Below are 17324 nucleotides of genomic sequence, written 5' to 3'. Positions count from 1 at the left end.
TTGTAGTGACAGTTTGTTAACCCACAACCTTACTAACATTAGTTACATTACTTGCTGTGCTCTAATGACATGGTATGTGTCAGTATGTGCTTCACATTTATGAAAGGTTTAATGGTCATGAAATTCGCTAGCCCAGTGTCATTGCCAATATGTGTCCATGAACTTGGAGAGGTGGAGTTTCTGAAAGAGCCCTGAAGTAAAGGGTGTACTTGTTTTGCTGTTGAGTTCAACAATATCAACAATCTTTCTCCAGAATCACTTATTCCACCTTTACGTGAGGATATTTTGAGACACAGTCTCAACACATCAAGGAGCAAAGGCCTGAGATCATTTTAATTCCCATCATTTTTGCAGCACAGCAAGGAGCATTCAATTCCTTAAACTCTTAAAAGCTACTGTGAATCATTCAGTTTCTACTGTGAAACGAATACGTAAGTTATGTGGATATGAGAGTCAGAAAAGGAAATCTGGACCTGGTCAGCTGGTTTAAGAGGTTAATGGGTGTCCAAACACAATCATTCAGAGATCATACTTCATAACTAGGAATCATTTCAGAGAACGAAGATTTTAGATATTTAGATTTTGTGTACAACAAACTCAAGCAAGAGTCAGTGAATGAATCTGGGAGAACAAATGAGCTGTTTGAGTACTGCTTCCTTTTCAGCCAGTCACTTGAAATGAGTAAGTATCTCCCTATTTGGTTTGCAGTAAAGTAGAGCAGGAATAACTCACTGCAGTATGAGGAAGCCAGCTTAAAAAGAGGACATGTGAGCCTGTGAACAACTACTGTTTGGTATATAAAAGGTATATACAATCTCAGTAAACCAGTAGCAAATGATGAGCAAGAATGTGATAATTTAATAAGACTTAAATGTTTTTATTATACAACTAGGACACATAATAAAGCAGTATAAATGTTATAAGAAATAGACTCAATATATAAATATAAGTATCCTAACTTTAATAAAATACTATATTTATAAATCTACTTGCAATCACTGCTTTGTCTGCCTTGTCTTTGTCATGAGACGAGTGAACTGACAAAACACAAAATGATCAGAAAGCATTATTATACAGCAAACAGCGGCTTAGCTGTGGACACTGTGCTATGTTTCATTATAATTTTGCATATTTAGTACCTGAATTATGAATATAAGTAATATGTAATATATGAAAATAAGTAATATAATGTGAAGGTCCCTAAAACATGAACATAATGTCTTAGCCATGTTATAACACACTAAGCTCAATGAGTCGTCCGGCAAACACAGCAACTGTTCCAATTATACACACTGACATGAACACACACAGCAGAATATGATCCAGAACCATGGCAACAAACTTCCACTCCTCACAGGCCTAAAGAGATAGAGAGAGAGAGAGAGAGAGAGAGAGAGAGAGAGAGAGAGATTAAAGCATTTAATTCCAAAATGCTGTATATTTGAAACAAGAAGAGAACAGCATTGATATTTTTAGTATGTTTAAAGTCCACTCTCATATTGGAGAAAAAATTATTTAAAGGTTTTTTTTTTATTAAAAAAAAAAACAGACAAAAACAGTGAAAACAACAATTATAAAAAAAATATTATTAAATAATCCCCAAAAAAAATCAAGTTGCCATGGGGAACTTTTTAAAGAATATAAGAAATAATGATAAACACTTCATGGTCTTACATTATTGGACTCCTCGTCAGATTTCATGGTCTCTGCGATGTATTTGACGCCCTCTATAGCGCTGCGCACGTCTGGGTTTTTGGTGATGGGTGACTGATAGGGCACAGCAGTGGGCATGGGCTTCCCCGAGATATCAGAGATGTCCAGATCAGCAGCAAAAATGTTCTTTGTCTGTTTCTCTATACAAGGCCGCTTCATAGTGGAGAAGAACATCATGTTGGGGATGGTCTCAATAAAAATCTGAAGAAGACAGAGGAAGAGATAAATGACAGATATTTTATGTATTTATTTATTTACTTAGTTACCTACTTATTTGATTGTTTTTTTTTTATTAGAAATGCATTGATTGATTGCTGATTAACTAATTGAGTAAAGACAAATCAGACATTAGTGTAATACTCATATTAAAGGCCTTATAACAAAGGACTGAACCTGGTCATGGACTATATTTCCATTTCAATTAAAAACCTCCATTCAAAATCCTGCGCTGACCACACTTAATCCTACTTTAGGAAACTGACCCTAAAAAGGATGTTTAGGCATGGAAAAGATTCTCAGAATACATACAAATGCAACCACTCAAAAACAAATATAATTAAATGAGAAATGACATTAGGTCAAGATAAAAAGTATGCAGCTCTTCTGTTCCTTGGTGTGTGGTTTTGTAAAGCAGCGGTTATCACTCCTTGCCCTGAAGTAGTGCTCTCTTGAACATGATAGTGTTTTTTTTTTTATTTTGCTCTGATACACCCACTTCAGGTCAGGGTGGGCTCGAAAATTAGCTGTGTTAAGTGTTCTGGGAACAGGGTACGTGCTTGACTGGGCTACTTCAGGACTAAGGCTGCTGAGAGGTAATGGGGCCCTCTGTTGGCTAGGTGGCAGCACTGAGTAGGGTATGATAAATAACAACACTGCCATGGTGTAAACCTGAGCACATTTGCTGGTAAACACTGTATATCTTACATTTAGTTGCATTTTGTACTCTTAAATGCACACGTGGTTCATGACAGACTGTCTAGAAGACTACTTCCTTTGTATAAACCTGTATAATATATCAAATGAATAAAGCACCTGACTAGTGTAAGCCACTGTACAAAGACCCAGAAGGACAAACAATGAACTCACATATACTAATAATCAAAAGACTGCTTGCTGCCTTAAGCTCATTTTGTGATGAGAGGTGTGGCTGCTGTACCCACCTTGCGGACCCAAGCAGGCATAGTGTGTGTGCTAGGAGAGCGGTGGTGCGTGTTGATGACGATGACGGTGATAATGATGGAGGCAATGACAAAGACCATAGTGAAGAGCATGTATTTGCCAATGAGTGGAACAGCACTGGAAGTAGAGGGGATCAGCTCAACGATCACCAGCAAGAACACAGTCAGAGACAACAGGACAGAGATACTGAGGGTCATCTTCTCACCTAGACCCACAAACATACATACACACACATTGGGTGTTTAAGGGTATATTTAAGTTTCAGGGGAGGATTTTTTCTAAAAGTCACAGATTTTCTTTTTTTTTCTCATATAGCTTTTTTCCATGCCTCCATCCCTTAGAAATGTGGTTTATGTATGAATTATATCACCTTTGCCCCAGCCCCAGATAGATGTTTAATCTTACAAAGTAAAAATCTGTAATAAAGATATCGTTTTTAAAAGAATTGTATTAAAAATAGTTATTTTTTTAAAGAATACTACGGTCCATTGATTTCTTCCACAACCCCAAACGTTGGAGGTTGTTTGGCTGTACATAGAACCTTTTTGAAAACGGTTTTATATAGCACCAAGAAGCTTTCACTATTGTTACAATGTCAAGCTTCTTACAGTAGAAGAACCCTTTTTGGTGGAGTATAGAATCTTTTACAAAAATGTTCTGTGTAGAATCATATACATCACATTCTCTGTCAATCTGAAGAACCATTTCACAATGCAAAGAACTATTTAAGCATGTAAATGCCTCTTTGAGTGTTCATGGTTCTACATAAAACCTTTAAAGAGCCATCTTTTCTTAAAGAGTGTAGTATGATAGTATGATGAATAGTCTGTCATTTTTATATAAAAAATGTTAAAATTACAGCACAGTCACTTCCACCACAGCATGAATGGTGAAATGGTGGACTCCATTTTAAGACATGTATTAAACCCAGATATATGTGATAATGGTTGTAATTGTTAAGTTTTTAATTACAACATCATTTTCATTATTCTGAGAAGCCAAGATTGTTTAGAGCAGAATGGTCACAGGCATACAGTGATGCAAATGTGTATACTTTTAGTCCTTATTGCAAGTCAAATTAATTGAACTATTGAGATTATGAAAATGGATTTGAGAGTGCCCAGAGTTAATAAATCACTCAATTATTGAATATGTGAATTTGCTGATCTTAATTGAGCATTTTCACCACTCATGTCAAAAGCACTAACACAGGATCCTATTACACACCCTTCAGCTGTCGTGGTAATGCACATTACCAGCAGGCGGCCCATCAGTTGGGCTAAATGTGTGCAGGAGGCTCCTAAACTTCAGTGGCGCCTCAGTGCTGTCTATACATAGTCATTTAATGAGTTCACACCACATAGTAAGCCCCAAGGTCAGGTTGAAGGGCAATGTTGGACTGACAAAGCTATATGTGTTCATTGCTCAGCTGTACACCACGAGACAACACACTTATGGAATATAGCAACACAAACAGCAAAATTACTGATGATCCAGAACATTTCAAGTGTGGTTTCTTGTCATTATGTATGTATTTTGTTTGTTCATTGTTAATCAGTTAATATGTTTTGAATATTATTATAAAGCTGTTTTCAATATTATTATAAAGAAAGACTATATATATGCATGTCTTAATCATTTAATCCACTGCCAAAAGGCTGACAGTACACTTCTGTTAATTTAATTAAACAACCTAATCAATACCTCTGTGTTGTACTGTGGAGAGTATCTCTGTCAATATGCTGACATGATGTGAAATATGCTGAGAGCAACCAAGTCCAGTAGCGCTAATACAACTCCTCAAACAATTCAGGTGGGAACACAAAAATGCAACATTATGTAAAGCTGGTGGATCTGTCCATTAACACCAGCCTCTGGACATCTACACTGAGTCGTTACACGGGAAGAGCTGTGTGCTGATTATGGAGTTTGAAGAGCACTATTGCCTTTATCACACTCCACTGAGCTGGAGACTTAAACACCCTCCTGCTTCTCAAGCTGATAAATCAACACTGACACCAACCAGTGACTGAGCTGTCTACGCTGAGCATTGACAGGCTGATTTTGTGGACGTTGCTTTGAACTATGCTTGTTCTGGCTCTAACACACTATTTTGTATTAGTTTACTAAAGATTTTCCAAAGTTAGAGATTCACAATAATATCAGAATCATAACAGTATCAGCACCACAATAGCTTTTTAAAAATTATCAGCATCAGGCAGATGTTCACATTTGACTGAAATTTCTATTATTGTACTCCAGAAAAGCAGAATGTTTAGTTGACAGGATATTGGATTTGGCATATGTGAATATGGTAAATATTGGATGTCATTGGCCTACATTTCTCATATCAGTGCATACCTACCTAAACTACCTCAGATTAAACACATAGCCAAACAACAAACTACATACAGCATTTTGGTCACCCATGAAATTACAATCACACTATGATTATTACAGTAAGCTTGGGCTCACAATCTGATGGGTTATGAGCCCTTAGCAACCAAATCTCATCACAGCATACTGAATAGAGAGAGAGAGAGAGAGAGAGAGAGAGAGAGAGAGAGAGAGAGAGAGAGAGAGACATGTGATGTATAATACATTACAGCAGTCACACTGGCAGATATAGTGAGACCAGAGCTTCTGAGAGCCTAATGAGATGGAGCCTGGGACACAGTCAGAGTTACCACACACACATACTCATCTCATACACATATCAGTGACACAAACATGAATACATATGCAAACATGCATACACACACACACACACACACACACACACACACACACACACACAAACACACACACATACACACACACACACAAACACACACATCAGAGGTGCAGACACTCAGCTTTAGCAGACAGGACTCATGTCAGTCACACATGCAGTCAGTTTGAAGATAAACGGCAGGCAGAAGTTAATCCCATCACAGAAATAGAAGACCATCCTGGTAATGAAGCATATACATCCAGTTGTTCTTCTGTCATCTAACTTATACATGCATCCATCCATCCATCCATCCATCTATACACACATTCATACATATATCTATTCCATCCATCCATCCATCCACCCCTATATATTTTCATTTTTTCCACCATATCCATTTTCTCACTCCAAAGAAGCCTTTTTTTGGGTTCTTTTTGAAAGGGGTATCTAAAACTAAGCATTCTATTTGTTATTTGTCATAGTATATAATATTCTGCAGCACAATATTGCATACCTCACAGATTTGAACAGAAATCATGATTTTGCATCCATTTTGTTTTTTTGTCCAAACATTCATTCACCCATCCATCCTTTCATCCATCCATCCATCCATCCATCCATCCATGCATCCATCCCTCTAATCTTCAGTCCATCCACAAAGTGCATGTTTGCCCAGTACCTGAGTCTGTGGGCAGGTAGAAGACCAGGCCAGTAAGGAATGAGAAAAGAATGCAGGGGATGATCACATTGACAATAAAGTAGAGCGGCAGCCTCAGCATGAGGAAGTGGTAGGTGATATCCAGGTAGGGTGTGTCGGGACAACAGGCATAATAAACCCAGTGCTTCCAGCTTCTGTAATCCTTCATCACCCACTCCCCACTTTCCATAAAGTTACTCAGGTCTGGCCGATCACTGTCCTAAAGATGGGAAGAACAATCACAGGTTAATGAAGGCTGCAGTGTAATTTAACAGTTGAAACAATAAACATGCAGTGTAAAATTATTTAACTGAAGCAAGTGTTGACTGATTAAGCCATAATGCCACACTTGGGTCACTGAACTGATAGCATTTTCGTACAATAGAGGGTGTGTCATGCATTGTAAAACTGAACTTCTATAATAAAGTCAGGTGTATCTGATCACGTTCCATATTAAACTGTGTACATATAGGCCCATGCTGGATGGTTACGTGGCACAATTTATTTGCATAAACTGATAAACCTGAAGTAATTATTTATTATCATTCATTCATATTTATTATCAAATTCATTCATTATTGGTGATCCTTGGTAATTACGCAATGTTATTACAGGATTGATGACGACAAGGTTTCCATCAAAGGTCCATGTCCCGAGTTTCATGCTGCAGTTCTGGAGGTCAAAGGGGAAGTGAAGTACAATGATCTCACAGTAGCTCTTAAAGATGGCTGGAGGGTTCCATGTGATCATTCCTGTGTGCTCTAGTAGAACTTTAGTCTCGTGCACAATGGCAAAGTCACCATCTGCGCTATTAGGGACAAATAAAAGAGGGAACAGGAAGAGTATTAATGGTTTAGAATTGACATATTCAGCTCCACTCTTAGAGGGCTGCAGTCCAGTACAGTTTGGTGATTTCCCCTGATTCTACTCACAACTCATCCTTTAACCCCTAAAAATCCAAGGCTTATTACATACTAAGGCTTATTATTCAGTAAATATGGGGACTTCAGTGCAAACTGGCTGAGCTATTCTTCGGTTCTAAAAGTATGTAATAAAATGTTGGGCCCACCAGTGGTTAAGGGGTTTAATACCAGCTTTAGTAGTTGTGTTAGATCACAGTTAAAGGACAAATTTAATAAATCTATATCTTACCTTTTTGCTTTTCCCCTTAGCTTTATGGAATGAAACCCATTATAATTGATTTTTACATTGGCATTTTACAACTTCTCTTTATTCATAAAAATTAAGGCCCTTTACTGCCTTTTGGACTATTGTAAATGATGTGTAAATGACCTCTGATTGGCTGCCTGCTTTAAACTGATCTGAGCTGAGACTTTCCTTGTAAATGCAGCATGAATGGGCACATGAAAATAAAAGAATATGAAAAAAAAATTGAATGAATCAATAAAGCCTGTTTTGTAGCTTGATGAATGATATGAACTGGAACATGTGTGGCATGTTTTACAGTTTTATCTTAAAAAGTGAGGACATTTGGTTTTCCATAATATGGACCCTTTAAGTACCCCTGATTGAAAAACCATAATCAAGGGGCTCTTAAACCACCTACCACATCTCACAAAAATGTTATTCTGAAAACAACCGACTTTACTGAGTAGGGTAAAAAAGTGTGAGGGAAGCTCAAATTGCAAGAACATCACTGGGAAACAGTGGGAAATGTGGAGGTGAAGGGAAAATTGAATAAAAAGGGAATAAAAAAGAGGAAGAGAATCAGGTTAACAAGCACAGACAGCTCTGCCTGGAGACTGCCACGGTCCTGGCATCACACCACCCTTGCTGTACCATGTGCCAGCCAACCAGCATAGCAACGGGTAGGGGTCTCACAGACAGCAAGCTGGTTGTCAGGGAGAAATGGTTGTGTGTATGTTTGCGGGTATGCACATGTGTTAGGCACAGCATATGGTGACAGGTAGGAAAATGTGATGAGAAGTCCAGATATAGCTTTCTGCAATATGAGTATGAGTGTTCTTTCATTCCCTTTTACATTACACATAGACTGCGTATACACACCCGCAAATCTCCCCCTGAGTGAATTAGTCATGAGACAGAACACGTCATTCTTACGTGAGTCTGTGAGTCCATCAGCTCAGATTGCATAAGCATGCTCAAATGCAGAAGAATCAGATCAAAAGGGAGTGGCCTGATGTCGTACTTGTTATAGAGAACAAGGTCAGGTCTCCAGATGTCAGTAGATGGAACTCTGATCTTTTTTATCCCTCCGTAGTCCTCTGGGTTCCACTGTAGGTTCACATCCTTCCATTGCTAAAGGCCGGAAAAGTGGATTAAGCAATAAACATAAGAGAGATAAAGCATAACATCATATTAAAAGCCTTAAAAGAAGTATCAAGTCATATTATGTGCTCAAATCTTAATAACTAACAAGGAACAATGCCAGTGGAAATACCATTTAACATACTCTTAGCAAAAAGGCTTCAATATAGAACCAAAAAAAACCCTTTTTGGTTATATGTAGAACCATTTTTAAAAGCTATCCATCACAGAACAGTGCTGTTTAACCATTCCTACACATTAAATGATAACTTGAGTCTTCACTCATCTGCTTATACCCATTGCCTTTACTAAAGAACGTTGGCAAAACCATTATTTTAAAGTATTTACCTGTTTCAGACGCACATTGCTTGTGACGATCTGGTTAACCTCATCCTGCCAGAGATCAGATGAAAATAAAATAGGTTTCACGTTTAATTCCAGTATTTGCCAAATATAGTCACGTGTAGTTGTATGCAAATGACATGTTTTGTTGATTTTCTAAGCGAAAATAAGTACAAATTCTCTACAGAAAACACAATTACTGTTTATTTGCTGAGTTTAACATGCAAAAGTTATGGCACACTTTCAACACTGTTAAATTTGACCAATATATTAAACTCAGCAGATCAATAGAAATTGTGCATTAAATTAGTATAAAAATGCCATAGGTGGCACGGCGGTGCAGTGGGTAGCACTGTTGCCTCACAGCAAGAAGGGGTTCCCCAGCTGGGTGACCAGAGTCCTTTTTGTGTGGAGTTTGCATGTTCTCCCTGTGTCTACATGGGTTTCCTCCAGGTGCTCTGGTTTCCTCCCACAGTCCAAAATCATGCAGTCAGGCCATCTAGAGATGTTAAATTGCCCCTCTGTGTGTTTGCCTTGTGATGGACTGGCAACCTGTCCAGGGTCCAGAGTTTCCTGCCTTCCACCTAATGGCCGCTGGGAGAGGCTCCAGCACCTATCCCAGTGTGTGTATGTGTGTGTGTGTGTGTGTATGTGTGTGTGTGTGTGTGTGTGTGTGTGTGTGTGTGTGTGGGCAAAAAGTGCCAAATGCTTAAGTAGCTTAACTTAGAAAATCAACAAAACATTCATTTAACCAGGGGTGCATATGCATTTTGCATTTTACATATGACTGTATGTGAGTGGTCACTACATGTTCAGCACACTAATATTATGAGCAATGAAAAAAATATTTAAGTATTTATAGAGTGATAACAGTAACTCATACCACACTGATAAGCTGGATCAGCTGCAGTCCTACAGTGACCACGACTGCATCCTTAAAGTGATTGACAGGTCTGACCACTTTATTATACCCAGTGAACAGATTTTTAACTAGACGAGACTCGTCCTCTGAACACCACACCAGCCCTGCTCAACACAAAACAACAAAGCAGTAGAACACTCAGTATACAATACAGTACAGTATACAATGTCATTGATCAATACAAAACAGTATTCTGTCGCATGACTCGTTGAATGACTATCACCAGGTTGTCTTGAAATACACTCTTAAAAATAAATGTGCCAAAACGTTTTTGGAGCTAGACCAATTTTGGTTTATTGTAACCTAAAACTGTAGTTTCATATATTTTTCTTTATGTCATGCAGCAGATCATAGCGCAGCATCCAATCCCTCAGCCTCATTGGTATGACAGAATTCACAATTGTCTATCATTTGCATGTTTTTGTTTGCCATTGTTCTCTCACTAGAATAACCTGCATGCATTATGCAAATATATCCTACCATGTTTAGGAATTCCTTTGGTGTAACTGCTAGTCTATTGAGAAATAGATACAACCAGGCTAGCATTAATATACCTTATTATACCATATATTAATATACCATACCTTATACCTTATTAATTCAATAAAAAACATAGTAAAGAAAACAGTGTTTTCAACCTTATTCAGCAAAAATGGCCATCAGAGACAAGATTTTTACCCTTTCAGCCAGAAAAAACAAGGCAAACTGAGGTAAGCACAATATATTAACCAGCATAGCTATCTTTATCTGCTGTTTGATTATCTGTTCTCTGCATTGTAAAGATCTGAAGAGTACTACAGTTATACAGCTGCAATAAGATATTTGGCTTCCTAGCAGAAATGTTAGGTATCTTATGCATTCACCATCTAATTAAGACAAACAAGGAACCAAAAATCAAAGAAGTTGTAGTTTTCAAAAGTTCCTCCCCCTTTAAGATACATCTGAAGGAGTTTTTCCTTGTCTTTACACTGGGAAATCTTGTTTACTACTGTGGCACTGATAAAGGATGTGAGTAGGCATGCATGCAACAGATTGTAGACCACAGTTTCCCTTAAAAGAATCTTTCAAAGGTGGGTTTGTTACAAAAACTCTTCAGGGAACCAAAGGTGGTAATTCACTCCATAAAACTCTTTGCAGCACCTTTTTAAGAGTATAAAATGTGCCAGAATCAAGCATGTATTAGCGTAGCATTGAGTGGATTAGTGATACCCAAACGTACCAGTTCTTCTCAGTTTAAATTGTAAAAAATAAGTTTAGACAGTGTTACTGTAGTCCCAGTAAATAAATTGAATTGAGACTGGGTGGGGGATTGGGCTATGCTGTGTGTCGTTTTGGCAGCCTCTCAGCTGGAGATGAGTTGAGAGGAAACGTGTGAAAGTTCCATTAGTTCTAGAGTTACCGGAAAGCCTTTCTGAGTTCTGCTCCATGTTTATCATCCAGGACGCTGGTGTCTCATGTCAACATTTCCCAGCCTTAATGTGCCATTAAATGTCTTCTTTACATTCTGTCACTAGACCAGCAACAGTAATCTCTCCTTCGGCCTTTTATAGATTTATTCAAAATAAGTGTAAATCGCACTTCAATTAATATTTACACAGATGACCTCTTTAAAATTTAGAACTTTATCAATTTATCTCTCCATTCACATTGATCAGACTCAACAAGCAGTAACTACATAAAGATTCCCGCAGGGGCAGTGAATAAAGTCACCAGCAGTCACTTGGACATTTGTAGCTGTCAATCAAATCAATGTTTTGTGCAGTCTAAAAACAGAGGGATGTTCCACCTCATACTTTACAACTGAACAATAAACCTCTTTTCTCTCTCTCAGTTGACGTTCAAGTGGTAAAAATACACTTTGGGCTCTATGATTCTTTAATCTTCAGGTTAGAATCAGGTTTTGCCGTGAGGATAGGAATAGGCCGACGAAAAGGTTGATAAACATTTTGCTGAATATTGTTTAAAGATTACTTAAACATTTACAAAACCATGAACCATCCACATATAGTAATATATGTGAAATAAATGAGAAAATGTTTGAACCTCCGTAATGATTTGTGCATTGGTTCTTTTAGTGACAAAACTCCACTAACAAACTTGATGCTCTAGTTGTCTAGCACTTTCAATAATGAAAAGCTTACAGTGAAATATTATTTTAGGCACTCATTTCATTTTTGCTAGCACATTATATAGACGGCAACATGCACAACATAAATTTACACATGCCTTTAAACTTTTTACAGATTATAGAGTGAAAAAAAATATTACCTGTAATTACAGTTAAGAGAAGAGAAACCAAATGAACCCACTTCATGTTGCTGTCAATGGTATCTATGAAGTAAAGTCAAGTCACTCTCTCTTGTCAGCAGTTCGGAAGCAATACCAACTTAGTTAAGTTCTTCAAAACCTCTGTTGTTCATATCTGCTCTGAATGGTTTTGGTGTGTCCAGTCTCACAGATGCCCACCGAGCACTCTGTCCTGCTCTGCTGACTGGCACAGCAGTCACATACAGTCTTCAGCCATCCAGCACATGAAACCAGAGACAAATATTTCTGTAATCCATCGCTCATGTGTCCTCCACATTCAACACCCATACACACACAAACATGGCGTTAGTGTAACAGAGTATAGAAGTGATCTTTGAACACCATTATAAATCATTACATTTACTTATTTATATGTTTACATTATTTAGGAATACATGAATGTATGAACAAGAATTACACAACAAAAACACTACTAGCTAAAGCCCCAGCGTGGAAGGTGCTGGCTTGGTACTGTAACAACATACTGTATGTATTACAGTTTCTGGTCAGGGCTTGGTCAAGCTTTTCCTTTAAGAAGTGGTCTTTTGGATGTATTAGTACTCCTGTGAAACATACTGAAAAATGTATTAGCATTTGGGTGCACATTATAAATGACTGTTTTACATGTCAAAAGGCCCAGTCAGCATGGGCTTATTATATCAGATCATGGCCTAATCATTCCACAAACTGGAGCTGAGAGGCCCCAGCTTTTGCTTGGACTTTTCCAGATGGCTGAATCTGACATCACTGCACCCATCCTCAATAACCCACCTGCCCCCCCTGCAGCTCTAATGCTCTTTCCCCTCCACAACCTGCAGCGCTAATGTCACATTAAGGTTTCAGTGTACTTCACCTGCTCGGTGTTCAGGCTGTGTTTGAGAAATAGTTTGTGAGTATTCATCATTTGTGTATGTAGACTTCTAGAATTGCACTGTAAAAAATTAAACATTATATACATGAAAAAAAAACAGTTATTTTTAATTGTTTATTTTTATGAAAAATATATAATGACTGAACTGAGCTGAAATATTTACTGAACACAAACACAACACTAAGAATAATATTTCACTTTAAATTCCATCCATCTTCTAAGCCGCTTCTCCCTCAGGGTCGCAGGGGGGTGCTGGAGCCTATCCCAGCAGTCATCGGGCGGAAGGCAGGATACACCCTGGACAGGTCACCAGTCTATCACAGTATTTCACTTTATTTTATAAATTGTATAAATTATTGGATAATGTATTTGTTTATGCCAGATTGTCAAGAAATCGTTCAAATACAATCATTTTTAAGTGAGCTAAATTTAGGTTTCCTGTCTTTCCTGTATTCCCTAATTTCTAGCAAATATCTAGCAAATGCAATATCTGAAGATACATTCTGAGTTCAAAAGGCTTCTAAAATAAAATGTAATCCTTTTTTTCCTGATATTTTTCTTTAAGTAACTTACACAATACAAATGAATAAACTGTAGACAGAAAAAACACTGGATTTCCAAGATAATCTTTATAATGCACCAAAACATCTGTATCCTTTTTGTAGAGATGATATGTTATTGTACTGCATCTGCTATTGACATAATATATATACCAAACTAGTATCTTATCTTGCTAGACATCCGAACAAATTTCCTGACCACAAAGATGCAAATGAATTACAAAAACATCACCATCATCATATAAATTTCCCTGACATGATCCTAGGCACTATTTCCCGTTAAATTGTCCATATATCATCACTTCCGTAACAGAGCCTCAATATCTGCAATATATAATACGTTTATAGGAGAAGGAAAAGACATTTGTAACTATACATTAATCTAATCAGATTTAATTCCAATACACTTCAAAAGTTTAGAATAGTTTTGTCTATTAACATTGTTTTATTATTTATACACAAGAATAATTTATACAGTAGATTTACATATACATACTGCTAATATATGCTAATCACAAGTTGAATTTGAGAGGTCATAGCTTGGCGTTAAAAATATATAAAACCCTATATCTCTATGCATTTATGTATCAGCACTGATTCCTGCTTCTGGCAGTTCTTTAGCTTCATACGATCAGACTCGTACTGGAATAAGTTTATAATGGATAAGAGTATCTGCCAAATGCTGTAAATGTAAGTGGAACATAAATGAGAATTTGTGCATCCTACAATGTTACTGCATCTCTCGTCCCCCCTGCAGAGCTGTTGTCCCTGTACATGTGGCCCTGACTGCTACACACCGAAACAACATCCCCACACACACCCCCCATCCACCAGCAGACCATTTCTCTCTGCCTCCTTCCCCCATCACTCCTTCACCCACCCCCCTGCACCATTCATCTTATTTAGAGACAGAGTGGCAGCTCTGGCAACTGCTGAATTAAGAGAGATCAGTACCTCACCCACCCACACAGACCCACATGCACAAAATATTGCCTGGGCCACCTGAATCCCAGCCCTGCACGTGTTTGTCCTGGCTGCATTAAACCCGTTCGACCTTGAGAGAGAGGCAGAGGTAGATGCTTAGAGTGTACAGACAGCACAAACACGCACAGCTCTTCCAGCCCTGTATGAGGCCCAGGCCTGCTCTTTTCATCTCAGCTCTATGTGTGATTAACAGTTTCTTTAGAGCTCAGTCCGAACATGAACACACAGCTGCTGGTGATGTTTTGAGAACTCTAACATACCCCTTCTGACACTGCCCACCTAGATTATACACCACTCTGCTTATTAAGGATAATATTATTATTATCATCAAGTGCCATCCAGTTGATTCAGACTCTGGGCGAACACATGGATTCTGGTCCTCATTCACCAACATCTTCCTAAGTCTCTTTTTAAATTTGTTCTTGAGAAAGGTCCTAAGATAAAGTTAACGTCAGATTCATGACGTGTACTTAAACCATGGAATTATTTGTACCTTTGTGTTTTTAAGTGTGTGTAAATTCTGTTCTTACCTAAGAATAGCGAAAAAAGAAAACATTGGTAAATCTCAGAATTTTTGTAAAAAACTGTAAGTGGGGTTTAAGGAGAAATTTCTTCTTAAGAACAGTTGGTGAATGAGGCCCATTATTTCTCCAGAATGTCCTGTCTTCTGTTTGGCTGGTCAGGCTTCTTATTGGCTTGTTCGTGATTCTCTGATTGTCTCCATCCCTCTTGTTGCTGTCCTTTTCCCCTTTTGCCTTCAGCTGTTCTAGCATAATTGTCTTTTCCAATGAACTTTTTCTTCTCATATTATTTCCAAGATAAGAGCTGCAGTTTGGCTATCTTGACTTCGATAAGCATGAGCAATACCACTAAGGAAAACTTGTTCCTACTCTATGCATTTATTTTCTATGATCATTGTTTTCCTTTTTACCATCAGTTTATAACACCAATAAACACTATATTGCCAAAACTATGTGAACAACCCTCCTAATTATTTTCAGGTGTTTCAGTCACACTCATTGCGAACAGGTGTAGACAGGTGTATCAGACAAGCACTTTTAGTAAAATGGGTCACACTAAAGAGCTCGTTGACTGTCATAGGAGAAATTTCTGTCCTGCCAGATCTACTGTGGTCAACTGTAAGTGGTATTATTGTGAAATGGAAGCATCTAGGAGCAACAACATCTCAGCGAGAAAGCTAAGTTTGGGTTTGGCAGAACATCACCTGCTGGAATGCATAGTGTGAACAGTTTGGTGGAGGAGGGATGATGGTCTGGGCTGTTTTTAAGACAATATGTTTCCAACTTTCGCCCATCCCTTGACTTTGCATGAGAGGTGAGCCTTGATTTGGTCAAAAAAAATTTTTGCCATTAAAGGTACTATCAAAAGTCTTTACCACCAAAGTTCAAAGGCATCAGTATTTTTGCTGTCCAGCTTTCACATCCATACAGAACCACAGTAAAGACAGTTGGACAGTTCTAATCTTATTTTGTATACATTGTAGATTTGTCAATGTTACATTAATCCTTACATTACCAACAATGTGCTTAAAAAAGAAAAAAAATAATGCACTCTATTCCAGAAGCGGTGAAAGAAAGGTGAAAGGTTGTGAAACACATACCTGATATCATAATCATCAGCACTAAAGATTAAAACTAAAAAGACTGTATGGAGGGAATGAAAATGTTATTTCATAACACTGGTAAGAATTCCCTGCCTTATACACACCAAAAAACAAATATACAGGTCATCTATTTTGCCATTGAACAAGACACTAAAAACACTTGAGATCAAGGACACATTCCGTGCAGTTCTTTTGCACTTGATTTTAATATTTCAGTTCACATTAGTATTTAAATATATAGGGCAGCTCCCCACACGTAGAAGTGTCGCTCTACTGCGTCTACCCGACCCAGAAAGGTCAATTTATCTCACGCATCACATGAGGGCATTCCAATTCATTAGTGTGAAAAGGCACTGTGGTCTCGTGATTAATTTGCTGTGTGTTATTTGATGTGTGTGGATCAGAGTTCAGCCACTGTGGCATTAACACAGCAGCAGCCTGGATGAAATGGCCTCTTCACCCGCTCTGCTGCCCTGCACTATTAATACAGATGGATTGCTGATACGCAATAACAATAAATCACTCTAAATAATAAAAAAAGACCGCTAGAGTGATTTTTCCATAATTTTACCCTTCATTCAAGAGTCAATGGAGTGCAGTATAAAGCTTCAGGGGGCATATTAACACATCTTAAAATCTAGAGTATATGGTGAAATGAAAAATAACTTGTGGGTCTGTCAGGCCAAAAAGTGATGCAAATTGCATTGTGACTGCTATTTAATAACAAGCCTACATTATTTGCTCACTTATAAGCAATCTGGTTTTCATTGTTCAGTGTTGGTAAAATAGCTCCACTGATACTGACAACGCAAATAAATAAATAGACAAACATATAATTAAATGGACAATTACGTTATTGCACTCAACCACTTCAAATAAATTAATAGACATCCAAAGTACTACTGACCCTGATAATTAAAAAATGGTTAGTGTAGCATTACAATTGCAAGCAACACCATTGTTTCCCCTCAAAAACAACCTACAGCATCAACATCCATGTACTGTCTATAAAAGCAGAGGATGTATGACTCAGTCCTGACCATGCAGAGCAGAGTGGACAGAACAAACAAGCAAACCAGAGAAAAAGGACACAAAGCTATTGAATCAGAAACTGAATGTAAAA

At 37.8% G+C, this 17324-nt stretch overlaps 1 protein-coding gene across 1 annotated transcript; it reads right to left on the bottom strand.

Moving 5' to 3' along the window:
• Window positions 1–853: 853 nt before the first annotated feature.
• LOC108424279 (acetylcholine receptor subunit alpha) lies at window positions 854–12329 on the bottom strand. Its single transcript, XM_017692190.2, has 9 exons — window positions 12124–12329; window positions 9817–9959; window positions 8940–8984; window positions 8473–8582; window positions 6915–7110; window positions 6285–6522; window positions 2874–3097; window positions 1675–1914; window positions 854–1359 (listed from the first exon to the last, which is right to left on the bottom strand). The coding sequence occupies exons 1-9, from the start codon at window positions 12167–12169 to the stop codon at window positions 1231–1233; spliced, it is 1371 nt and encodes a 456-aa protein (XP_017547679.1). The 5' UTR covers window positions 12170–12329; the 3' UTR covers window positions 854–1230.
• Between the last annotated feature and the right edge of the window lie 4995 nt (window positions 12330–17324).

Source organism: Pygocentrus nattereri, chromosome 6 (assembly GCF_015220715.1).
Source record: "Pygocentrus nattereri isolate fPygNat1 chromosome 6, fPygNat1.pri, whole genome shotgun sequence".
NCBI lineage: Eukaryota > Metazoa > Chordata > Actinopteri > Characiformes > Serrasalmidae > Pygocentrus > Pygocentrus nattereri.
The sequence above is the reverse complement of the archived record's forward strand: the minus strand, read 5'-3'. Positions and strand labels throughout refer to the sequence as shown.

Coding starts and splice junctions, on each gene's coding strand:
- LOC108424279 (XM_017692190.2), bottom strand. CDS start 12,169: ATGAAGTGGGTTCATTTGGTTTCTCTTCTCTTAACTGTAATTACAG. Junction 9,960..12,123: donor TCTCTTAACTGTAATTACAG/GTAATATTTTTT, acceptor TGTGTTGAGCAG/GGCTGGTGTGGTGTTCAGAG. Junction 6,523..6,914: donor ACCTTGTCGTCATCAATCCT/GTAATAACATTG, acceptor TCCCATCTTTAG/GACAGTGATCGGCCAGACCT.